Source organism: Nesoenas mayeri (genome assembly GCF_963082525.1).
Source record: "Nesoenas mayeri genome assembly, chromosome: 23".
In the NCBI taxonomy this organism is placed as follows: domain Eukaryota; kingdom Metazoa; phylum Chordata; class Aves; order Columbiformes; family Columbidae; genus Nesoenas; species Nesoenas mayeri.
Genome location: NC_137574.1, coordinates 5,597,456 through 5,620,904, shown reverse-complemented (window position 1 = coordinate 5,620,904; position 23,449 = coordinate 5,597,456). Strand labels below are relative to the sequence as shown.

The 23,449-nt window shown below is 48.3% G+C and overlaps 1 protein-coding gene across 1 annotated transcript in view; it reads left to right on the top strand.

Annotated features, from left to right (window-relative positions):
• LZTR1 (leucine zipper like post translational regulator 1) overlaps positions 1–23,449 on the top strand; it is a gene marked incomplete at its 5' end in the record, with an annotated part of 35,778 nt that overhangs the window by 11,560 nt on the left and 769 nt on the right. Inside the window, 10 exons of the mRNA XM_080358105.1 lie at positions 8,028–8,138; positions 9,527–9,619; positions 10,975–11,070; positions 12,147–12,330; positions 13,802–13,971; positions 16,180–16,336; positions 17,633–17,759; positions 19,834–19,983; positions 20,150–20,255; positions 21,026–21,106. Coding sequence (XP_080214231.1) covers positions 8,028–8,138; positions 9,527–9,619; positions 10,975–11,070; positions 12,147–12,330; positions 13,802–13,971; positions 16,180–16,336; positions 17,633–17,759; positions 19,834–19,983; positions 20,150–20,255; positions 21,026–21,106 — 1,275 coding nt within the window. The remainder of the gene's footprint in view (positions 1–8,027; positions 8,139–9,526; positions 9,620–10,974; positions 11,071–12,146; positions 12,331–13,801; positions 13,972–16,179; positions 16,337–17,632; positions 17,760–19,833; positions 19,984–20,149; positions 20,256–21,025; positions 21,107–23,449) is intronic.

Here is a 23,449-nt window from a genome sequence, read left to right as displayed (position 1 = left end):
TTAAAAGGATTTACTCATGAGTCTGCCCCGTGCAGGATCACTTACACCCACTGAGGTATCTTCAGGCAAAAGAAACATATTATTATGGGAATAAACCCCTGAATTCCTGCAGTGAGGCCCTGACGAGATCTGCCTTCAGATGTGGGGAGTGAAGCTGTCAGGGTATCATGTTCTGCTGGGCGAGAGAAAACGCAGCATTTCACGGTCTAAGAGACCGATACTTCTTATGTTTATAGATCATACGTAGTGTTCAGACTTTCATCCTCATTTGAATACATGTTTGGTAAATTTAGGATCTTCAATCCTTTTCAAGTTCATGTTCAGGAAGCTGGGGAGAGAGATCTTGAAATGTCGGTATTTATAAGAACCTTCTTAGCAGAGTAACCGTAGTTAAGATTCTTGCAGATTTTGCAGGAACTCAGATTAAGATCCCAAAAGTACTATCACGGTAATTTGATTTTCGAATACACATCACAGTGCCAAAAAGGAGCAAATGGCCACTTTTGTCATGTGTTGTTAGATTTCAGTGCATGACCTCTTGAGCCACATTGATTGGATTGGGCAATACTTGCTCTTTAAATTGTGCCTGATCCTCTCTGATGAGTTATACAGGGTGTTTCAAAAAGATGGACCCAACTGAAATGGAATCCAATTAGGAATTGGGTCCCATATTTTTGGAACACCCCGTAGGTTGATGCCTTTCTGTATTGGGGAGCCCAAAACAGGGCAGAGTCCTTCAGGTGCGTTCTGGCAAGTGCTGAATAGAGGAGGAGCAATCCCATCCCTGCTCCCTTGCTACACACTTGCAGATCCAGCTGAGGGTGCTGTTGGCCTCGCTGGGGTGACGGTGACTCCTGTTCAGCTTTGCTGTCCACCAGGATTCCTGGGGTTTGATCTGAAGAGCGTCCTCAGTTTTGATCTTAAGAGCTTCCCAGGTTTTGATCTTAATCGCTGCTTTCTAGCCAGCCAGTCGGCAGCCTGTGTCATTGCAGGGAATGGCTCTTTCCCCGGGGGCAGGACTTTGCATTTGCCTTGGCTGAACTTCACCAGGTGCCCATCAGTCTGTTTTTCCAGCCTGGATAAATCCTTTGGAACAACAGCCTCCAGCGTTTCAGCGGCTCCAGACGCTTTGGCATCAGCCACAGACGCAGTGCCCTCCTCTAATCCGTGAGGCCTTTCAGCGTTTTGTAGGAAATGATCAGGTTAGTCAGGAAAAATTGACCTTTGGGGAATCCTGGCTGACTCTTCCCAGTCAGCTCCTTCGTGGGATGGAGTTGCTTCCAGGAGCGTTTGCTTCGCGACTCCCGGGGTTGCAGGTCTGGCTGACTGGCCTGTGCTTGGCTGGACGCTTCTCCTGTGCTCCTGGGTTTGTATCATGCCAGATTTTCAAAAGCAATAGGTGCTTCATGGGTTATAAACAGCACTTTGTCTACTCTCAGGTACCCACAGCCATAAGCTGGGTTAGGTGAGTCCATCCCATAGTCTGGAAGGAATTGTCGTCTCCGGAAAGGCAGAACAAAACCCTTCAGCATCTGCCGTCTCCTCTGTTTGTTGGCAGAGCTCTGTGTCGTGAAGTTCAGTCTAAAGGCTGAGGGAGCTGAGGCTCTGGAGCTGGACAAGAGGAGACTGAGGGGGGACTCATTCATGGGCATCAGTATGGAAAGGGGGAGTGTCAGGAGGATGGAGCCAGGCTCTGCTGGTGACAACCAGGGACAGGACAAGGGGCAATGGGTGCAAACTGGAACACAGGAGATTCCCCTTAAATGTGAGAAGAAACTTGTTGGAGTGAGGGTGGCAGAGCCTGGCCCAGGCTGCCCAGGGGGTTGTGGAGTCTCCTTCTGTGCAGACATTCCAACCCACCTGGACACCTTCCTGTGTAACCTCATCTGGGTGTTCCTGCTCCATGGGGGGATTGCACTGGATGAGCTTTCCAGGGCCCTTCAACCCCTGACACTCTGGGATTCTGTAAAATGAGTCTGTTCCGATTTTGTCTGAGGACCGTGGAGATTTTTTGCACCCGGCATGTGAAAACATTTTAAATCCTTAAACCTCCTTCAACCCAACGAATCACCAAAGCTCTGTCTGCCCATCTGCTTGAGAGTTTTACGCTCTTGCCTGGTGTGATAGTGGAGAAGCATCTCTTGAGTATGAGCAGCTACCAGTGGTGACAGCTCCTTCGGGCCTGTTGGCACTTGGGGTTTTCTTCCACCTTCAAGGGAAAAATAGATATATTTTTTACCTTTCAGTTTATGTTGGTTCACCAGGTTTGTTTGTTGATGGCTCTAGGTCTTTTTAGTTCATTTTGGCTTGTAGTTTTCAGTGGCTTTGGAGACGCTCAGCAACGTTCCTTGATTGTGAAATGGATCTGGGAGCGTCTTTACTGGCTTTGGAGTCTGATGCAACGATCAGCATCCTGAACACCTGCTCCTTGATGTGAGAGGGTGAGGACAGCTGGAAGCTGCACAGCTCTAGTGTCTGAGAGAGCGTCTGCCCCCGAGGCAGCGCCCTCCTTCCCCTGGGCAAAACGTGGTTTAAAGAGGTCTCGGGGTGTGTTTGGTTTAGATTTCAGCATAACAACAATTAAACACCCCCAGCAGACTTGGAGGTAAATAAAGCAACACTTGGAAGTGAAGAAGGCTGCAAAAATGCAAATTAAATTCATTCTAGGAGAGAAATAAATTCCAGCCTTGGATATATATATTTTTTATCTTCCTTTTTTCCCTCCTTGAAATTTATTTTGAGCCATTTCAACTTAAACTGTAATCTAAGAACCATTGCGTCTGTACATGCAAGTTCTAAATTGTATAGAGAAAACTAGTATTTACCCCTGCGTGGAAACTATTAATTTGATTTAATTTTACTTTTACATTGATTCAAGTTAATTTATTAAGGACTTCAGGTGAAGCCGAATGTATTCCTGTACATCAACCAGTCTGTGTAGGGATTCGCGCAGGTTTAACTGAGTGTATGTCAAAGTACGTAGGATCAGCCCCAGAGATGATGCTCAGGGCTGCAATCTCGACTATTTGAATGATTGGTAGGTGCTGCAGCACAGGCAGAAGCAACACTAATGCACAGATTTGTAAGTCAAATCAGAACCCTGATGAGCATAACAGGCCCAACTCAATTTGTGCCGTCTAGACAAGACACGGAGTAAGTTTTGAGTGCAAGAAATGGAAAGAAAAAGACTTAAAGACTCCTGAAATACTTGGATTGTGAAAGCGATGGCTGGAATCGTGCTGGCGGTGTGGAAGGGAATGCAGAGAGGGAAGCAAAGGTGACTGATGAGATCTGCTTTGGAAAGCAAAGATTCCAGCTTGAAAAGAGCCTCAGATTGTAAATCTTATTAACCTTAAATAGAAAAACCACTTCAACAGATGAAACAGGGCAGTGTGTCGCGGAGAGAGGTGCCAGCCCAGATCATCAGAGGTGTCAGGACTGAACCTGCAATTCCCTTTGTCAGGCACCGCTAATGAAGTAAGGAGATCATGCTGATGGAGAGGTGAGTGTAGGATCTAGAGGTGACAAATACATTCTGACTGGCAGGTGGACGTATTTATCTTAGTTGTGATTTTTAGCATTCCTGTGTGCGCTGGGAGTGAGAAGGATTCACACTCTTTGGATTCACACCCGATTGTCTGCAGTCGCGCCAGCAGAAATCCTTACTGAAATTACAGTTATTCAAAACCAAAAGGAGAGTTTGGCGCAGATTATCTCACCTGAGAGACTCCAGATCACAGAATCACAGAACCCCAGAGTGTCAGGGGTTGGAAGGGCCCTGGAAAGCTCATCCAGTGCAATCCCCCCATGGAGCAGGAACACCCAGATGAGGTTACACAGGAAGGTGTCCAGGCGGGTTGGAATGTCTGCACAGAAGGAGACTCCACAACCCCCTGGGCAGCCTGGGCCAGGCTCTGACACCCTCACCCCAACAAGTTGCTTATCACATTTAAGTGGAACCTTTTGCGTTCCAGTTTGCACCCATTGCCCCTTGTCCTGTCACTGGTTGTCATCGAGAAGAGCCTGGCTCCATCCTCCTGACACTGCCCCTTTCCATATTGATCCCCAGGAATGAGTCCCCCCTCAGTGTCCTCTTGTCCAGCTCCAGAGCCCCAGCTCCCTCAGCCTTTCCTCACACGGGAGATGCTCCACTCCCTGCAGCATCTTGGTGGCTGCGCTGGACTCTCTGCAGCAGTTCCCTGTCCTGCTGGAACTGAGGGGCCACAGCTGGACACAAGATTCCAGGTGTGGTCTCCCCAGCGCAGAGCAGAGGGGCAGGAGAACCTCTCTGACCTACTGACCACCCCCTTCTAACCCACCCCAGGTCCCATTGGCTTCCTGGCCACAAGGGCCCAGTGCTGGCTCATGGTCACCCTGCTGTCCCCAGGACCCCCAGCTCCCTTTCCCCTACACTGCTCTCTAATAGCTCATTCCCCAACTTACACTGGAACCTGGGGTTAAGATGTCTGCACAGTGCTGGTTTTAGGTAATAGTTATTATATATACTAGGAGGACGTTTCCGTAGCTATAGCGGTATGTGTTGTTAAGCATGCCTACGGCAGGCCTGGCTCCCTGGTGTAATGGCTCCCTTTATAATTCTCACCCTGTTAGCTGGAATATTGACACTACGGTACGTCAGGGAAGGGTTGCCGCTATCTGAAGAGATAAAAGAGAGATAAAAGGCAGGTGTTGGGCATCTGGTGTTGGTGAGTGAGGAACACGGGGCCCAGCATGTCCCTCCTTAACCTCTCTCTCTCTCTCTATGTATATATATATATATAACCTATGCTCTGTTACCCTTCTTGCCCTGAATATTTTCCTCTGGAGGACCGAGTTGCCCTGGTTTGTGCTGCTCCTGAGACAGCGGAGTGTTGTTCTCCTCCAAGGTGGCACCAGGATGTCCCCACTTGGCAAGAGTCACCGTCACCCCGCGGAGGTTTGTGCTGCACTGAATTCCCCTCTTCTGATTCAGCAACACAAACCCTGGGCCGCACAATGTTGTGATGAACCCCGTCTGACCTTCCTTCTCCTGGGCTGTCCTCTCCTGTTTTACATTTCTTTACGTGCGTTTGAAAAGCAGGTTGGTTGATTGCTGAAGTTACTAGGAAGCGGCACAGCTCTGCTGCCATGGTCACCCCGATACCAACCATTACAAGTCCTTACAGTATTTCTTTAAAAGAAAAAAGACATGGAAAATGACCTGAATAAGCATAGACCAGGTGGCCTGCATTGGATCTCGGACAGAATAGTTCTTTTGTTTGCTTGGTTTTGGTTGGAGAGATATTATAATCCAGCTAATATCAACCCATCTAGTTATGTGGAAACAGGTCTTGGCAAGCAAACTTCATATTTTGGGATGAGCTCAGAGGTCCAGTTGATAAAGGTCACTGATGTATTTTGAAGCTTCTATAATATGTTTATTTTTCAGTCAGTACATCGTATTTAATGAGATTACTACTAAGAACAAATGGAAGCCATGTAAAATAGATGATAATTGACAGTAATCTCATCCTCTTTTGGAGAGGTATTGAATGGGGGCCCTGCAAGAATGCACTAATGGATCAATATTATTCCATGGTCTTCCCATCACAGTATTTATTAGCACCAAGTTTAAAGTATTTTATTTTATTAAGTAGCCATGAAATATGCTGGAGAAAGGGGATATATCACATTTATCCAGAGGAATCTATATGGCTTGTTAAACTGGCGCAGGCAAATGTGAAATTTAAGGTCACCAATCTGTGGTTAATACAGCTGGGAGAGGAAAAAGTCCCAGTTCCTGCATGGGGGATTTTATCCTTAAAGGCTGTAGTTTGAAGAAAAGCAAAAGTCATGGAAAATCTGGTGAGTAACGAGCTAAATGAGACCGTTGTGTGACGCTGCGGTAACGGGGATAATCCGGTGGTAATGAAAAATGCCAGTCAGCGTGGGTGCCTGGAAAATATGTCTCTCCAGATAAACATATTCTTGTTTCATGTCGGAGTTTACTTGAGTGGTGTCTATAAATACGTACAAGAAGAGAAGATTTCTTATACCAGAGGGCTTTTGATTTCGTAGGCAAAGATTTAATGAGATTTGCTGCCTGGAAGACAAAACAAGCCTGATGAAACTGAGGGAAAAAACATTGAAGCTACGATCTCCACTTGACTTTCTGTGAGATACCCCGGTGGGATGCGCTGATGTGACGAGACACCTTTTGTGTAACCTCAGAAGAAGCGACTAAAAATGATGTTGTCTGTCCCATGCAGGAGGGTCCCTGTGGCTTTGGCTGGCAGTGACTCCTGTGGCAGAGTGCAAACCCCGCTCTGTCCCCCTCGCTCTTTCGCTATGGAAGGAGCAGACACATCTCCCTCTCTCTGTGCTGTTTGAGGCCAACAGCTTCTTTTGTTTGGCCCCAGAGCCCCTGCCCAGGGCCGTTAGAAGGGAGCGCCGAGGCGCCAGGAGCCGCTGGGCGCCCACAGCCAGTGTGGGGATGTTTGGAGGCTTCAGGGGCACCCACAGCCAGGGTGGGGGTGCAGAGAAGCTCCGGGAATGCCCACAGTCACATCTGATCAGCCAATAGAAAACGGGACTCTCGTCAAGACTCTGCCCCTTGTCATGAGTCTCTTGGAGCACGAGCTGAGCCACTGCCGCCGAGAGCCCACCCGGGATGGAGACTGCGCTTGCCGTGCTGCCATGGGTGTGAGTAAATTAACCCTCGCAGGATTGCGAGTGCATCTGTTTCCGTGCACATTTGCACGTGTATTTGTACTTTCCGTGCACATTTACACGCGTACTTTCTGTGCTCAATATGAGCACATGTATAAATTAACCCTCGCACAATCTCGAGTGTATTTTCCTCCCGTGCTTCCACATAAGCACGTGTAACTTTCCGTGCTCATTTGCACGTGTATTTCCCCTCGCAGGATTGCGAGTGTGCACTTTCCGTACTCAATACGAGTACGTGTATCCCTTTACAATAACCCCACACCGTATCAGGCAAGTGTGGGCTCTTCCCAGACTCAGGGCGGCTCCGGCATTGTCTGGTGAAGCCACGTGCACGCACGCTGTGGAACTCCTGTTGTATTAGTTGCTGCCCCTTAATCATTTTCCTCAACTGATATCCCAACCTGTATTCAAGTCACTTTGGAGTGCTAAACCCTGTTTCTCACTGTTTTAATAAGAGTTGTTTTGGAGCCTGTTGTCCCTTAAACAAACCTCGGGGTGCCTCCGTGACACTCCCGCTTCAAAAATCATCTGATTTTGCCGTTCCATGGCGATGCTTCGGTCCTATAAATAACTGCAGTTTGGTGCAGCGGTTTTGTTTTCTGTGGACCTGGCACGATGGACAAAGGAGACGTGACTTGGAGGTGCCAGTGCTGTGAATGTCTCCGATTTCGGGGGTTTGTGCAGAATCGGGCATTGCAGGGGGCTGCTCGGCCAGATGGTGCCGCCCCGGCGAGCGGCGGGGAAGGTGCATTTACAACCTGGAGTTCAGCATCCTGCGGGGATGGATGATCATTCACCTCTCAAGTTCCTGGCAACATTCAGAATAAGCTCTGAGTTTGTACAGTGATCCCGTTTGCAGCTTTATTTTCCTGCGTAAAACTAAGCGCTGGGTCTGAGCTGGGTAAAGAATATATTTTGTAACGCTCGTGATACATAGATCACTGTGTAAATACCATTCTGATTAGGAGGTGCAATGTACGGGTGTTTTTAAATGTGACTGGAAAGTAAATTCTGGATACAGTCGGAAACATTGGACCAGGCTGCCCAGGGCAGTGCTGGAGTCACCATCCCTGGAGGGCTGGACAGACGGACATGAGGTTCTCAGGACATGGGGCAGTGCCAGGGGTGGGTTATGGTTGGACTTGATCTTGAGGGGCTTTTCCAACCAAAATTATTCTATGATTAAGATGCAGCGGTTGTGTCACTGCATAACGCTGATTGTTTTACTCCTTGTTCTGTTGCAGGCTCTTTTCCTTAGGAGAAAAAGAAAAGATACTTTTATTTATTCCCTCACCTATTTTGTCCTTTCCTTTCCCTAGTTACCCAGTGGGAGACTCTTCCACGCCGCGGCTGTTATCTCGGATGCCATGTACATCTTTGGTGGCACAGTGGACAATAACATTCGGAGTGGAGAAATGTACAGGTTCCAGGTAATTCCCTGATAAACCTGCTCGAGCATCCGCACCAATTCCGCATTAATCCTCCCGGCTCTGTCCCCGCATGTGCCATAGTTTCTGCTCTGCCTCACGCCGAGCTCCCTGGCTTTTGTTTCACATCCTTCCTGCAGGAAACCTTTGCGTTTCAGATTCAGCCGCCAAAAGGTGATTGTAGATCTTTAAAATCTTTTGAGATCTGTTGTCTGGACAGACATTTGGTAAGGCCAAGCTCTCCGGTGCCTCCTGAAGTTCTAACAGAGATTGTGACAACTTGTTTTGACAAATGATTAAAAAATCTATCAGATGTATTTGCCAGGATGTTTAACTGAAAATGGTCCATTCCAGTCCTGTCAGCTTCGCGGTTCCTGGGTCACAGGATCACAGAATGGACTGGGTTGGAAAAGCCCTCAGAGATCATCCAGTCCAACCCTTGGTCCAACTCCAGTCCGTTTACTAGATCATGGCACTAAGTGCCATGTCCAGTCTCAGTTTAAAAACCTCCATGGCCGGTGAGTCCAGCACCTCCCTGGGCAGCCATTCCAATGCCTGACCACTCTCTGCACAGAATTGCTTTCTAATCTCCAGCCTAAACTTCCCCTGGCAGAGTTGAAGCCCATGGCCCCTTGTCCTATTGCTGATGCCTGGGAGAAGAGCCCAATCCCACCTGGCTACAACTGCCCTTCAGGTAGTTCTAGAGAGTGCTGAGCTCAGCTCTGAGCCTCCTCTTCTCCAGACTAAACAAGCCCAGCTCCCTCAGCCTCTCCCCATAGGGCTTGTGTTCCAGTCCCTTCCCCAGCCTTGTTGCTCTTCTCTGGACCCTCCAGCACTTCAATCTCTTTCCTGAGCTGAGGGACCCAGAACTGAACACAACACTCCAGGTGTGGCCTCCCCAGTGCAGAGCACAGGGGAAGGGTCACTGCCCTTGTCCTGCTGACCACGCTATTTTAGATACAGAGCAGATACAGGGTCAGAGCATTTTGTCCTGAAGTTTTATGTTCACACCGCGTTCCCACCCCCCAGTAACTACTGGGATTTTAAATTTCAAGCTATTCACACCAGGTCAAATCTTCTCTACACTCAAGTTTATTTTATTGCACGGGACCCTCAGGCAGGTCTTGAGAGCAGGTGGGACTCGTAGCCACCAAAGCTGCGAGTTGTGACGAGCCCCAGTTCCTCTCTGTTACCCTTATATTGTCTTTCATTGTCCTCCCCAGAGAGGGAGCCCTTGTGTGCATTTGGTTTGCGTGTTATTTTTGTACTTTATATACTACATTGAGGTCGAGTTAATTAGAAAATTCAGTGATAGCATGTGTAACTACAGTGCTGTTAGATATACCCATTTGAAATTAATTCCGTCTTCTGTGGGGTTTTATTTGTTTTAGTTTTCGTGTTACCCTAAATGCACTCTACATGAAGATTACGGGAGATTATGGGAAAACAGGCAGTTCAGTGATTTGGAGTTTGTTTTGGGAGAGGTGAGTAGAATTTTTTGCTTGGTGCCATCGGGATGTTTGTTGCTGCATGTGTTGCATATTTGCTGGGAAAAAGCAAATTTTACGATGATTGTGCCAGAAACCCTGGGAATGAGTTTTAAGAGCAGCATCACTATTGAAAGTGATGTGTGTCTGCTTTAGTAAATTGCTCTAATCCAGATAAATGTCACAGAACCCCAGAGTGTCAGGGGTTGGAAGGGCCCTGGAAAGCTCGTCCAGTGCAATCCCCCCATGGAGCAGGAACACCCAGATGAGGTTACACAGGAAGGTGTCCAGGCGGGTTGGAATGTCTGCACAGAAGGGGACTCCACAACCCCCTGGGCAGCCTGGGCCAGGCTCTGCCACCCTCACCGGGAACAAGTGTCTTCTCACATTTAAGTGGAACCTTTTGTGTTCCAGTTTGCACCCATTGCCCCTTGTCCTGTCACTGATTGTCACTGAGAAGAGCCTGGCTCCATCCTCCTGACACTCACAGAACCACAGAACCCCAGAATGTCAGGGGTTGAAGGGCCCTGGAAAGCTCATCCAGTGCAATCCCCCCCATGGAGCAGGAACACCCAGGTGAGGTTACACAGGAAGGTGTCCAGGCAGGTCTTGAATGCCTCCAGAGTAGGAGACTCCACAACCTCCCTGGGCACATGAGATCCTGAACTCCACCATCTCATGGTCGCTGCAACCAAGGCAGCCCTCAACCTTTACCGCTTCAACCAGCCCCTCCTTGTCAGTGCGGATGAGGTCCAGCAGGGCACCTCTTCTAGTCGGCTCCTCCACCCTTTGCATCACAAAGTTCTCATCAAGGCACTGGAGGAACCTCCTGGGCTGTGGCTGCGGCCGAGTCCTTCCAGCAAACATCAGGGAAGTTCAAATCCCCACCACAACCAGGGCCTGTGACTGAGGCTGCTCTCAGCTGTCTATAGAGGCCTCATCAACTTCCTCACCCTTATCTGGTGGCCTAAAATAGACGCCCACAATAGTATGACCCTTGCCAGCCCGCCCCTTAACTTTCACCCATAGACTCTCAACTCGCTCCTCATCCCTGCCTGGACAATCAGATGGAACAATAAGAAGCAAAATCTGTGGCACTGAACTTGCGCAACAGCTTCCACTCAGTGAACGTAACAAAGACTTTTTCCAAATGGTGTTTGCCATTAGCCTGTAGGGAAAATAGGTGTTCAATTTCATCTGTATGTGCAAAGCAGATGCAGAGTTGCCTTTGATTCTAACTTAAAGTAAATGTATAGTAATCTGGAGTTCAGCCCAGGTTTCTGTGACTTGTGCCACCACCATGTGATTTGGGAATAAAAGTTTAATACGTGTTATTCGTTTGCTTTTGACAGAAGGAAGAACGAGTTCGAGGGCACACTGCAATTGTTACAGCTCGCTGCAAGTGGCTGAAAAAGAAAATCATCCAGGCAAGGGAGAGGTTGAAACAGGTGAGTATTTTAGAGAAGTGACCTGGTGGCAAGGTAGTGATTATTCTACCCAATTTTGGAAATCAGGTTGTTAGGAAAGAGCTAATATCTGCAGACAGAGGTAGGACCAGAGCAGTATCTGACACTAAGACGCTCTTGTGCAAGTAAAATAAAGAGGATAATTAGCATTAAACATAGGCTGCTGCATGTATATCAGACCAGGCGAGGAGCGTAACGTGGAGGAGCCAAAGTTAATCCAGTTATGTGGATTTCGCGGTGTGGTTCTTGGGCGCTCTCATAGCTGAGTTCTAATCTTGTGGAATACCCCTGGGGAGGTGCGTGTACCCCCCCTTTGCGAGGGTGAAAGCTGCGTGTCCTGGGGGATGGTCTGCAAGGTAAAACAGATCAGAGGGAAGGCAGCGTTAAGGTTTTGAGGCTGGCTCTATGCCCTTTCCCTTAGTATTTCCTGATGCGTTTTCCAGAGTTGAAGGTCTGGTGCCAGTGGTCCATTGTCTGTTAATTTTAACTGCTTACAGCTTTTCAACAGCGAAGGTTTTATCGCTGTCGAGGAGGTGGTAGCACACAACCTGCAGTAAGACAGACAGATGCCTCATTACTCCTTAGTTAATTACTTTGCCACCCCCTAGCCCTCCATCTTCACTGGGAAAGGCTGTCAAAGTGAAACTTGAAAGTAAAAGAGTGGCCTAAAATACTTCTGTGAGTATTATAGTGGCTTAAAATACTTGTGTGCAGTGCTTTGAGCTCTGACTTTGCAAGGCAGGGCTCTGCGGATCCTGCCCCTTCGCCAAGGAGAGATGCTGTTCCTGCTGAGGGCAGAGGTGGAATCCATTCCTCCCTTTTTCTGAGCTCCTGCTTTTGAGCTTTGTCCAGCAGGTCACATTTGTTTGTCACGTTTGTCACAGGATGTGGACCAGTCAGTTTTAAGCGATACGAATTCCTTATTATCTTGAATATAAGGAGAACTTGGGTCTTGATGATTGTGCAGTAAATCAGAAGGATCCTCTGGTTTGACGGTAAGGAGCGTGAGCTGACAACAGCCTCGTTGCCTTGTTTGAGTGGTTGTTTTTCTGTCCTAGAAATCAAAGCAAGATATTGAAGACGAGGGACACGCGACGTGCCAGAAGGATGGGATTGGGGGGAACGTCAAGCTGTGCCGCCTGCAGCCGCTGCTGGAGGTGCCCATCCGAGAGGCCGAGGCGCAGCCCTTCGAGGTGCTCATGCAGTTCCTGTACACGGATAAAATAAAATATCCTCGCAAAGGTAGGACGGGAGGATAAAAAAAAGTACTAGCAGCTGGGGAGCAAACATTTGTTTTGATACAGAGCAGGATTGAGCATTTGCGGATGATCAATCCTGCTTTAAGCACTTAATTACTTACCTGAGATTAACAGCAGATTTCTGTCAGTGTGTGCTAAAAGTGCTTTGTAATTTTTTTCAAGCATCAAGGAAAAGTGGGTTCCCGATCTTCCCAAAAGGTGTAAAAAACAAACACAAACAAAAATTCATCACAGAATCCCAGAGTGTCAGGGGTTGAAGGGCCCTGGAAAGCTCATCCAGTGCAATCCCCCCATGGAGCAGGAACACCCAGATGAGGTTACACAGGAAGGTGTCCAGGCGGGTTGGAATGTCTGCACAGAAGGAGACTCCACAACCCCCTGGGCAGCCTGGGCCAGGCTCTGACACCCTCACCCCAACAAGTTTCTTCTCACATTTAAGTGGAACCTTTTGCGTTCCAGTTTGCACCCATTGCCCCTTGTCCTGTCACTGGTTGTCATCGAGAAGAGCCTGGATCCATCCTCCTGACACTCCCCCTTTAGATACCTGTAAACATGAATGAGTCCCCCCTCAGTGTCCTCTTGTCCAGCTCCAGAGCCCCAGCTCCCTCAGCCTTTCCTCACACGGAAGATGCTCCACTCCCTGCAGCATCTTGGTGGCTGCGCTGGACTCTCTGCAGCAGTTCCCTGTCCTGCTGGAACCGAGGGGCCACAACTGGACACAAGATTCCAGATGTGGTCTCCCCAGGGCAGAGCAGAGGGGCAGGAGAACCTCTCTGACCTACTGACCACCCCCTTCTGACCCACCCCAGGTCCCATTGGCTTCCTGGCCACAAGGGCCCAGTGCTGGCTCATGGTCACCCTGCTGTCCCCAAGACCCCCAGGTCCCTTCATGGTATTTCGAAAACTACAGCACCCTGCCTGGAATGACCGTGTGTCCTGGGTTGCTTTATTTCCTTTTTCTGGCATTGTTTTGATCCATTGCAAACTGAGCCCACACAGAAAGGCAGAGCAAGCCCGTATTAATCATCTCAAAATGCCAATCCAAAGGGATGCCTCAAGAAAGGAAAAATCCATTTCATGCATAGATTGAATATCCCTGAGTGAAAAACACTTGCAGGCTGGGATTTGCTGTGGCCTGTGAGGGTCCCCCTGCCCCTCTGCTTGTCACTGTTTTTAGAGGCTTCACTTTCTTTCATGGGTTTTACAAAATTGTGATCCAAATCGTCACAAAGTCTAGGTCCAAATTTTGGGGTTGGTCTTTCATACCTCAATTTTGAAACTCCGTTTTTAGTGTCAGCTCAGGTTTTGTCCAACCAGCAATGGAATGCTCCATAAAAATGTTCCAATCCCTGCCTGTTCCACCATTCCGACTGCTCAAGTCAATAAATACTATGAGAAAAGTTTCTCTTTTTGTTCTGTGAGCTCCCCAGCATTTTTCTCTCTTGTAATTTCAGGTCACGTGCAGGATGTGTTACTTATTATGGATGTATACAAACTAGCCTTAAACTTCAAGCTCTCTCGGCTGGAACAGCTCTGCCTCCAGTACATCGAAGCATCTGTAGATCTGCAGAATGTGCTCATTGTGTGTGAAAACGCTAACAAGCTTCAGCTGGATCAGCTGAAGGTAATCACGGTTTCACAGAACCCCAGAGTGTCAGGGGTTGGAGGGACCTGTAAAGCTCATCCAGTGCAATCTCCCCATGGAGCAGGAACACCCAGATGAGGTTACACAGGAAGGTGTCCAGGCGGGTTGGAATGTCTGCACAGAAGGAGACTCCACAACCCCCCTGGGCAGCCTGGGCCAGGCTCTGACACCCTCACCCCCAACAAGGTTCTTCTCACATTTAAGTGGAACCTCTTGTGTTCCAGTTTGAACCCATTGCCCCTTGTCCTGTCACTGGTTCACAGTATCGCAGTATGTTTGGGATTGGAAGGGACCTCAAAAGCTCATCCAGTCCAATCCCCCTGCTGGAGCAGGAACACCCAGATGAGGTTACAGAGGAAGGTGTCCAGGCGGGTTTTGAACGTCTCCAGAGAAGGAGACTCCACAACCTCGCTGGGCAGCCTGGGCCAGGCTCTGACACCCTTACTGAGAAGAAGTTTTTTCTCAAATTTAAGTGGAACCTCTTGTGTTCCAGCTTGATCCCATTACCCCTTGTCCTAGCATTGTTTGCCACCGAGAAGAGCCTGGCTCCATCCTCGTCACACTCACCCTTTTATATATTTATAAACATTAATAAGGTCACCCCTCAGTCTCCTCTTCTCCAAACTAAAGAGCCCCAGCTCCCTCAGCCTTTCCTCACACGGGAGATGCTCCACTCCCTCCAGCATCTTGGTGGCTGCGCTGGACTCTCTGCAGCAGTTCCCTGTCCTGCTGGAACTGAGGGGCCACAGCTGGACACAATATTCCAGATGTGGTCTCACCAGGGCAGAGCAGAGGGGCAGGAGAACCTCTCTCGATCTACTGACCACCCCCTTCTAACCCACCCCAGGTCCCATTGGCTTCCTGGCCACAAGGGCCCAGTGCTGGCTCATGGTCATCCTGTTGTCCACCAGGAGAAGGTTGTCACCGAGAAGAGCCTGGCTCCATCCTCCTGACACTCCCCCTTTCCATATTGATCCCCATGAATGAGTCACCCCTCAGTCTCCTCTTCTCCAGCTCCCTCAGCCTTTCCTCACACGAGAGATTCTCCTACAAAGTAACCAATACTAAATTTTTAAAAATGAAATTGATGTCCTCAGTGTTTTGCAGAAGATATCAGTTCTCAGCTTTTGCAAATTCAGCCCTTTCCTATAGTTATAGTGGAGTTGCGGATTGTCCTGAAGTTGCTCATGAATATTATGAAGGTTTTTTCGAGAAGTGTTTGGTATTTTTGCAGATCTGCCCTGTAGGATGTAACGGGCAAAGTGACTTTGTCTCCCTCAGTTCACTCTCACCGCAGCGAGATGGAATCTGTGCATTTTCTGGTCCCACTGTTTTAAATAGAAACTGCCAACAGGTTCTTTCACCCGTTCTGCTGAAAGATTAAATTCCGTTCTCATGCTTTTGATCTGAAAACACTTTACTGAAAAACAAAATATGTCTTCTATTCTTCATCTCTCTGTAGTGGGACAAGGGCTTTAGGACAGTAGGAACTGCTTTTCTGGGTGAATTTTCTGCTCACCTTATGGTGAGCTGGTATCGATATTCTTTGCCTATGGAAGTGTTGAGGGCAGAGCTTCAGCCCACACTGGTGAATGAAGTGCCAGTTTTTGTTCTTATAAGTGTTCAGCGTTAGGTCCGGTCCATTTGCACCGTCCCACCACCCTGGGTTTTCTGGCAAGTTTGTCGCACAACCTACAAAAGCTCTTTGAGACTCTTTGAGCCTTTAGAGAAAAGGTTACGGCAAAATCCACACAAGGAAACCCTGCAAGTTATTTGTCTCTTCATCCTTCTAAATTAATTTTGGTATCTGATTGTATGCAGAATTGTTATGAGATAGCAACCAATCTTGGTTAACTCCGTGAGGTTTCCAACGTCTCCTGAAATTCCTATTTCAGAAAGCGTCGGAGCAGCTGGATGGGAGGCAATTAGTATTTTCCTCGTTATTATTTCTTAGTCAGGTTTTTTTCTAGATGCTTAGAATTGTCCTGAATTTCCCATTCAAGTAGGAGCCTAAACAGTCCCTTAGGGAGGAGATCATTGATAGTGGCAGCTGCAGGATCCCTGGGGAGGGTCATAAGGAAAGGGTGGCTGATTACACATGGAACAAGGTAACACTTACGTGATGCTGTAGAATAAATTATGCAGTAAACCGTAAATTTTTATTAATATTATTATATTTATTTTAAGGAACATTGCCTGAACTTTGTGGTGAAGGAATCACATTTTAATCAAGTGATAATGATGAAGGAGTTTGAGCATCTTTCTTCGTCGCTCATAGTGGAGATCGTGCGGAGGAAGCAGCAGCCTCCTGTTCGAACGCATTCCGATCAGCCGCTTGACATCGGTAACTTGTCTGCTTTATAAACTAATCGCTTGTGCTGGTTTTGCTTTACTAGTGGTTAGTTTAGGCTAAGGCAGCCTAGGAAGTTCACCAGTTGGGATAACTGTGCTCAGGCTGTTTCCCAGACTCAAACAGGACACGCTGGTTATTTTTCCAGTGAGCTTCATTATCCCACCAAAATCCATGAAGGGTCATGTTAAATATAGTCATGTTCTTCCAATAAAATATCCTGATTGTGTTGAGAGAAGAGGCAGAAGGAACAAAAAGGTATAATGAATGACCTGCAGTGTGAGTGGACTCGATAACCAAGGTAACAAAGCTGAGTTTTCACTGAAGGAGGAGCAGGAGTAGGGAAGATCTTGTGAGTAAAGCGGTGCTGACAAGGTGGAGCTTACTGGAGAGGGACAGCAATACACATGGAAAGATTAACCAAGAGAAAGAAAAGTTAACAGGAAGAGAAGGTAGGGAGAAGATAAATAACCTGTACTAGTGGTCAAACCTTTAATTCCTGTGGTTGTGCTGGAAGAAGAACATTTGATGTACAATTTTAATACGGAATTCATCAAGGGCTGATTTGGGACTAGCCTTATGCAAGATTTTACCATCCTGACACACAAAAACCAGCAGGTAATAATGAAATTTGCTGAGGCCACCAAGTTGGGAGGCATTGGCAGTATGTATTTGGAATGCTGCACAAAAAGAATTGGGGGCTAGAGGGAAAGATGGGGAGGCCAGGCCTGGAAGGCTGAGCACAGAGCCCTTGGCTGTGCTGCAGCATTGGGCCAACACCTGTACCTACAGCTGGAACGGTGTGAGACGCCCAAACAGCAAAAAAATGACAATACCGGTGAGTTCAGATCAGACTTGAATTTGCTGTATCTCTCAGTTATTGTGTATTTTCAAAGGTTCATGAAAATGTGGCATAAAAGAAGCGTTTTGTGGGGAATTTGAGGAAAGCTTTTCCACTAAGAGACAGAATTTAATATTCCTGGTGGATGGAAATAATGAAAAGAGTGGGGAAAATTGCAGTTTCTTTATCTCTAGAGAACACCTTTCAGTGTGGGCACAGCCGGTGTGGCTGGGCAGCAGAGCTGGCGGTGGTTTCAGTCGGCGATGGGGAAGGACGAAGCTCATTTTGCTCCAAGATCTGAGGAAGGACTTGCCTCCCACTCACCCCGACATCCCAAAGGACAGAGGGGCTGGAGCTACCACTTGCCCATGTATTAGTTTGATTGGTGATTAGTCTGATACCACCTAGAACTGTCACATCTTTAATTGTTTCTCTCCCTTGGCTTTCAGGAACGTCTTTAATTCAGGACATGAAGGCGTACCTGGAAGGAGCTGGGACTGAATTCTGTGATATCATCCTTCTCCTAGACGGCCACCCTTGGCCAGCACACAAAGCCATCCTAGCTGCCCGCTCCAGGTGCGTCCCGGCTCACTAACACTGAGCCTAAGCTTGTGATACTCAGTGCTCTGCAGTCTGTGGGTCAACTTGGCTTTTTTTAGAAGTCAGGGAGGAACTTTATATCCACATAAAGGGTAAGATACAGCTTTGTGCAATGAGTGTGATAAGCCTTTAAGTGATTAATTTTATACCCAGCGGGGAATGATAGGGCCGGCTGGAGGGCCAGGCCCAGAGAGTGCTGGTGAATGGGGCTGCATCCAGCTGGCGGCCCAGTGGTGTCCCCAGGGGTCAGTGTTGAGTCCAGTCCTGTTTAACATCTTTATTGATGATTTAGATGAGGGGATTGAGACCATCATCAGCAAATTTGCTGATGACACCAAGTTGGGAGGGAGTGTGGAGCTGCTGGAAGGCAGGAGGCTCTGCAGAGGGATCTGGATAGACTGGAAGAATGGGCTGATTCCAATGGGATGAAGTTCAACAAGGCCAAGTGCCGGGTGCTGCACTTTGGCCACAACAACCCCCTGCAGCGCTCCAGGCTGGGCACAGAGTGGCTGGAGAGCAGCCAGGCAGAAAGGGACCTGGGGGACTAATGGACAGGAAGCTCAACATGAGCCAACAGTGTGCCCAGGTGGCCAAGAAGGCCAATGGTGTCCTGTCCTGTATCCAAACCAGCGTGGTCAGCAGGACAAGGGCAGTGACCCTTCCCCTGTGCTCTGCACTGGGGAGGCCACACCTGGAGTGTTGTGTTCAGTTCTGGGTCCCTCAGCTCAGGAAAGAGATTGAAGTGCTGGAGCGGGGCCAGAGAAGAGCAACAAGACTGGGGAAGGGACTTGAGCACAAGCCCTATGGGGAGAGGCTGAGGGAGCTGGGCTTGTTTAGTCTGGAGAAGAGGAGGCTCAGAGCTGAGCTCAGCACTCTCTAGAACTACCTGAAGGGCAGTTCTAGCCAGGTGGGATTGGGCTCTTCTCCCAGGCATCAGCAATAGGACAAGGGGCCATGGGCTGCAACTCTGCCAGGGGAAGTTTAGGCTGGAGATTAGAAAGCAATTCTGTGCAGAGAGTGGTCAGGCATTGGAATGGCTGCCCAGGGAAGTGCTGGACTCACCGTCCTGGAGGTTTTTAAACTGAGATTGGACATGGCACTTAGTGCCATGATCTAGTAAACAGACTGGAGTTGGACCAAGGGTTGGGCTGGATGATCTCTGAGGGCTTTTCCAACCCAGTCCATTCTGTGATTCTGTGTGATAGGAGGAAATTAGAACTGTAGAGTTTCTCTAGAGGATGTAAAAGTAGATGCACTGCAAGAAAAAGAATCTAAAACCACAGGAAGGGAGAAACGTTGTAAAGCGTGAGGCGGTTTCAGTGAAGTGGAAAGCAACAGAATCTTCTGATTGTGAACATCCATTCTGAATCATGGACAACTTGAGTCTTTTCCTCACTTGCTGATACTTAAGACAGAGTATGAATAAGCATAACAAAAATGGTGCATAACAGAAACTAGATTGTTCCCATACCTGGTGCAGAGACAAGTATAATAGTTCACCCGTCTGACGATGGGAACTGTTCTCTGTCCTCAGTATGTGGATAAAGCGGGTTTGTCCCTCACCTGTGTGTTCGGTGTTCTGCACCTTTATGTTCTGCAAGACATTGTGTTCACAGAAATTTCTGTTTCAAATACTGTCACATTTTCTTCGCAGTCCCAGCAATAATATTCAGTATTAGTTGCTGTGGTATTTTACCAGAAGCATTTCACAGCTCTTAAAACAAGCCTGCGTGATTGGCAGCCTGCGGATAGCGAGGAAATTCATCATGCTTTAAGCTCTGTACTGGGTCTTATGCAAATCAGACAAAAATCAAAGCACCATGTGTCCTAATTTTCAAGAAACAGAGAGAAATTGCAGGTAGTGCTGATGGAAATTAGGGGGATTATATTTGGAGTTCTCTCACGGCAGACATACACAAAACAACAATTCAGGGGTGTTTTTGCCAAGGTTGTCACCTGAATATGCTGCTCTGCTTAAGAGCGGCCTCCGAACAGCTCTGGGTTAAACATCTGCCTGCAGAACGTCTCATAGCTTGTTTTCTTTTACCAGTTACTTTGAAGCCATGTTCCGCTCCTTCATGCCAGAAGATGGACAAGTCAATATTTCTATAGGCGAAATGGTTCCAAGCAAGCAAGCATTTGAATCTATGCTTAGATACATCTACTATGGCGAGGTGAACATGCCTCCTGAAGACTCCCTGTATCCTTAGATGTGAAGTAACTGAAGGATAACCAGCTCAGCGGGTTATTAGTCAGGTTTGCATTAACAGACACAGCACTTGAGCCTCCATCATGGCATTTGTGTTTCCAGTAAGTGCTCTTAGCTTTGCTTTACGGGTTTTTTTGTTCCTTAATGAGATTAACAGCTACCTCTTTGCTGCACCTTACTATTACGGCTTCTCCAATAACAGACTGCAAGCCTATTGCAAGCAGAATCTGGAGATGAATGTCACAGTGGAGAACGTGCTGCAGGTATGTCCCCAGGTGGCCATAGATACTGAAAAGACAAAGGGTCTAATCAAGCGGGCCTGGGATTTGTTCTTTTTTCAAGAAGAATTCTTATTTGAAGCTTTAGACTATTAAGGTGTGTACCTTTAAGCGGATTTGTGTAGGGAAGCGTTTGAATGCAGTGAATTAGGGTCATGATTGCCTAAGACTGCATGTAAAAATATCAGAATACCATGTAGGACTATACCTGCTTGTGCCGCTGCGCTCCTGTGCAGCACATACTGCTCATCCCCCCACACACCTGTGTCTCTAAAGCGCTTTTTAAGACGTAGCAGGTGCTGAGCACTCAACTCCAAACCCTTTTTTGCATAGACATTTGTACCAGGGCAAACCGTGATGTGCAGGTGACGTTGGTCTTGGTTTATCAGTAATGCTGGTGGGATCTGGCAATGAAGTTTAAGATAACCAAAAATATTCTGTGATGAGAAAGCCCACAAACCATCGACTGGGCAGGCAGGCCAGAGGAGAACCCATTCCAGCATTAAATGCTTTTGGCTCGTGGCCGTGCCCCTCTGGGGCACTTCAAGGACCTGGCTCTGCAACACATCTGCACCTTCCTACTGATTATCTCTTGAGGACTCCACACATTTTAAACCCAAAGCTCATTTTTGAATAGTTCAGAAAAGATCCAGGTTTGTAATGAAGACGAGACGTTTCCGTAGCTCAGAACGGTGTTTGTGCGCCGCGCGTCCGAGCTGCGCGCAAAGGAAATCACATCGTCGCTTTTGCTTTAGATTTTGGAGGCGGCTGACAAGACGCAGGCGCTGGACATGAAGAGGCACTGCCTGCACATCATCGTGCACCAGTTCATCAAGGTTGGTTCCAGCTTTTCTGGGGTTTTCGGGAGCTGCTGTCCTCTGTCGCTACATTGGTTAAAGACACCTTAATATAGGAATCGGTTTCATTCGTGTGCGGTGGCTGAGAGCTGGCTGCGTATCGCTGGCGCTCACAAGCCTGCCAGGCACACTTGTCACACTAAAAGACTAGAAAAGCCTGGTTTGGAAATGTGGAGACCCTCCAAAGCAGATGTTACCCAGCACTGCTTCCATTTCCAGACCTTCCAAAGCAGAAGTTACTCAGAATTGCTTCCATTTCCACTTGTTCCAGCTGTTAATCTTGTGCTGTGCCATCATTGAGTTCTCGTGTGTGTAGCAAGATGAGAAGTTTGTCATGTGTCAAGGGCACAAATCTCTCACTTGCAGTTATGAGTGTGCTGTTCGTATTTCTCTTGAATTATCCTCTGTCATAGATGTTTTATTATCATGTGCTCAAGAGGCAAATTACACGTCCTGGCTGGGCTTTCTGTGTTGTGATACATGGGATGATGCATTTGTGACAGGAAAGGTCAAGAGCCTGATGTGCTGATGTCCCTCACTCGGGAGAACAAGGGAATTGTCATCGCGTTGTTCCCTGAGATACGATCCCTCCCCAAGAGCTTCCCAGCATGTCCCCACTTCACTGCACAACGTACTGGCATTGTTGAAATCGGTAGATAAATCATAGGAATTGGGATTTCTGGATGCAACGCACTTATTGATAATAATTCCCTCGTTAGTATTCAAGTAGCTTGGTCTCTTTTATATATTTAAGCTCGCAACCCTCCCGCCGCTGGCTGTGGGGAAGGAGAGCAGCGCTGGCTGCAGTTTGTACCCTTCGCTGCCCAAGTGTAAAGCTTTTTACATTCAGAAATAACTGAAAATGCGTAAAGAGCTTGGAGAGCGGGACCCAGGCCGGTTACAGGGTGACCGGGGGGCTGCGACATCCTCCGGGTTTGGGGTCAGTGTGTCACAGGCCCCCAGAGCTGGAACCTCAGGGTCTCCGCTCCCCAGCGGAGGCCACAGGACAACAAACGTGTTGGTGTTGGTGCGATTCCAACATCGCGACGTGTCACAGAACGAGGTTTCGAAGGGCGTTACTCAGTTGCACCCCACTAACCGGGATATGTCGAAATGTTTTCTATTCAAACCGCCGCCTGTTTAGAACAGTTTTCATCAAAATGCGCCTGGAAGACTGTCAAGCACACGTGCACAATGAAATCTTAGAGACGCGATGCTTTTCTTTGGCCTGAGAATGATTTTTGGCCCAGCGCGGGGTGACCGTGTGGCTGGGCACAGTGTTTTGCTGCGGGGTGACATTCGCCAGCCCGGGGGCCGTCACGGCTTAGGCAGGCGGGTCTGTGGCCATGGGGACCTCCTGTCCTTCCAGCATGGTGAACGCTGGTCCCGCTTTGGACTGCGAAGGAGTTTCCTGCAGTAAGAGCACTAGTGGAAGAGCTGCTCCCAGGGGTTTGCTGGCGTGGGCAACGTGGGTTTAGGCTCTTGTGTGTCAGCGTTGTGCAAAAGCCCTAATAAAGCTGCTGTTCTCAAGTGTTTGTACGGCCGCCCCATCTGTTCCTCCGCAGGGCAGGATCCCACCAGGGTCTCTTTCCCTCCCCACCCTCACAAACCTGCATTTTGGGGACATCAAGCACAAGTCTAGAGCTATTTCTGAAAGCGTACTCGGCCGTGTCCTTCCTGGGTTCCAAAGGATGCTCGAGAAATCTTTATTCTTTATCACAGTTGAGCTTCTTAGAGTGAGGAGAAACCTTTTCTTAGATCTGTTAACACAGGTGGGATAAATGGCCAGACTTCCAGGCCCTCGGGGCTGGGCATGGATGTTAATAACCCTAAAAAGAGGGATTACCGGCTCATTTCTGTGAGGCTGTGGAATAGGAAGGAACCTGTAGAGCTCCTTTGTGGTAACAGTTGAGCTTCTGACCAGCCTAAGAGTGACGAGTCTGTTGTAGCTTCTCACACACCCACCGTGGTGAAGGGTTTTGTTGGCCGGTGCTCCCGTCACCACCATCCCCAGCAGAACCAGCGAGGGCGCCGAAGGGATCGGCTCCGGTGTCACGTCCCCAGCAGCATCACAGCGGCTTCAAAGTCCAGGGTGCACAACTTTGCCTTTTAGGAGAGTGCTTAGTTGGCACCATTAGCGGTAGAGTTGTCAATATAAGCAGTAATTACACTCCTGTAATTACAGCAGCGGTGCTGGGGTCAGCGTTTCTGCCGCTCTCCGTCCCCACCACGCGGAGTCTGAAGTGGGTTATAACACAGGTCACGCCGGAGCCCCGGGGCCGCTCTCGCATCCCTGTTCCCGAGGGGCGGTTGGGGTAAAGC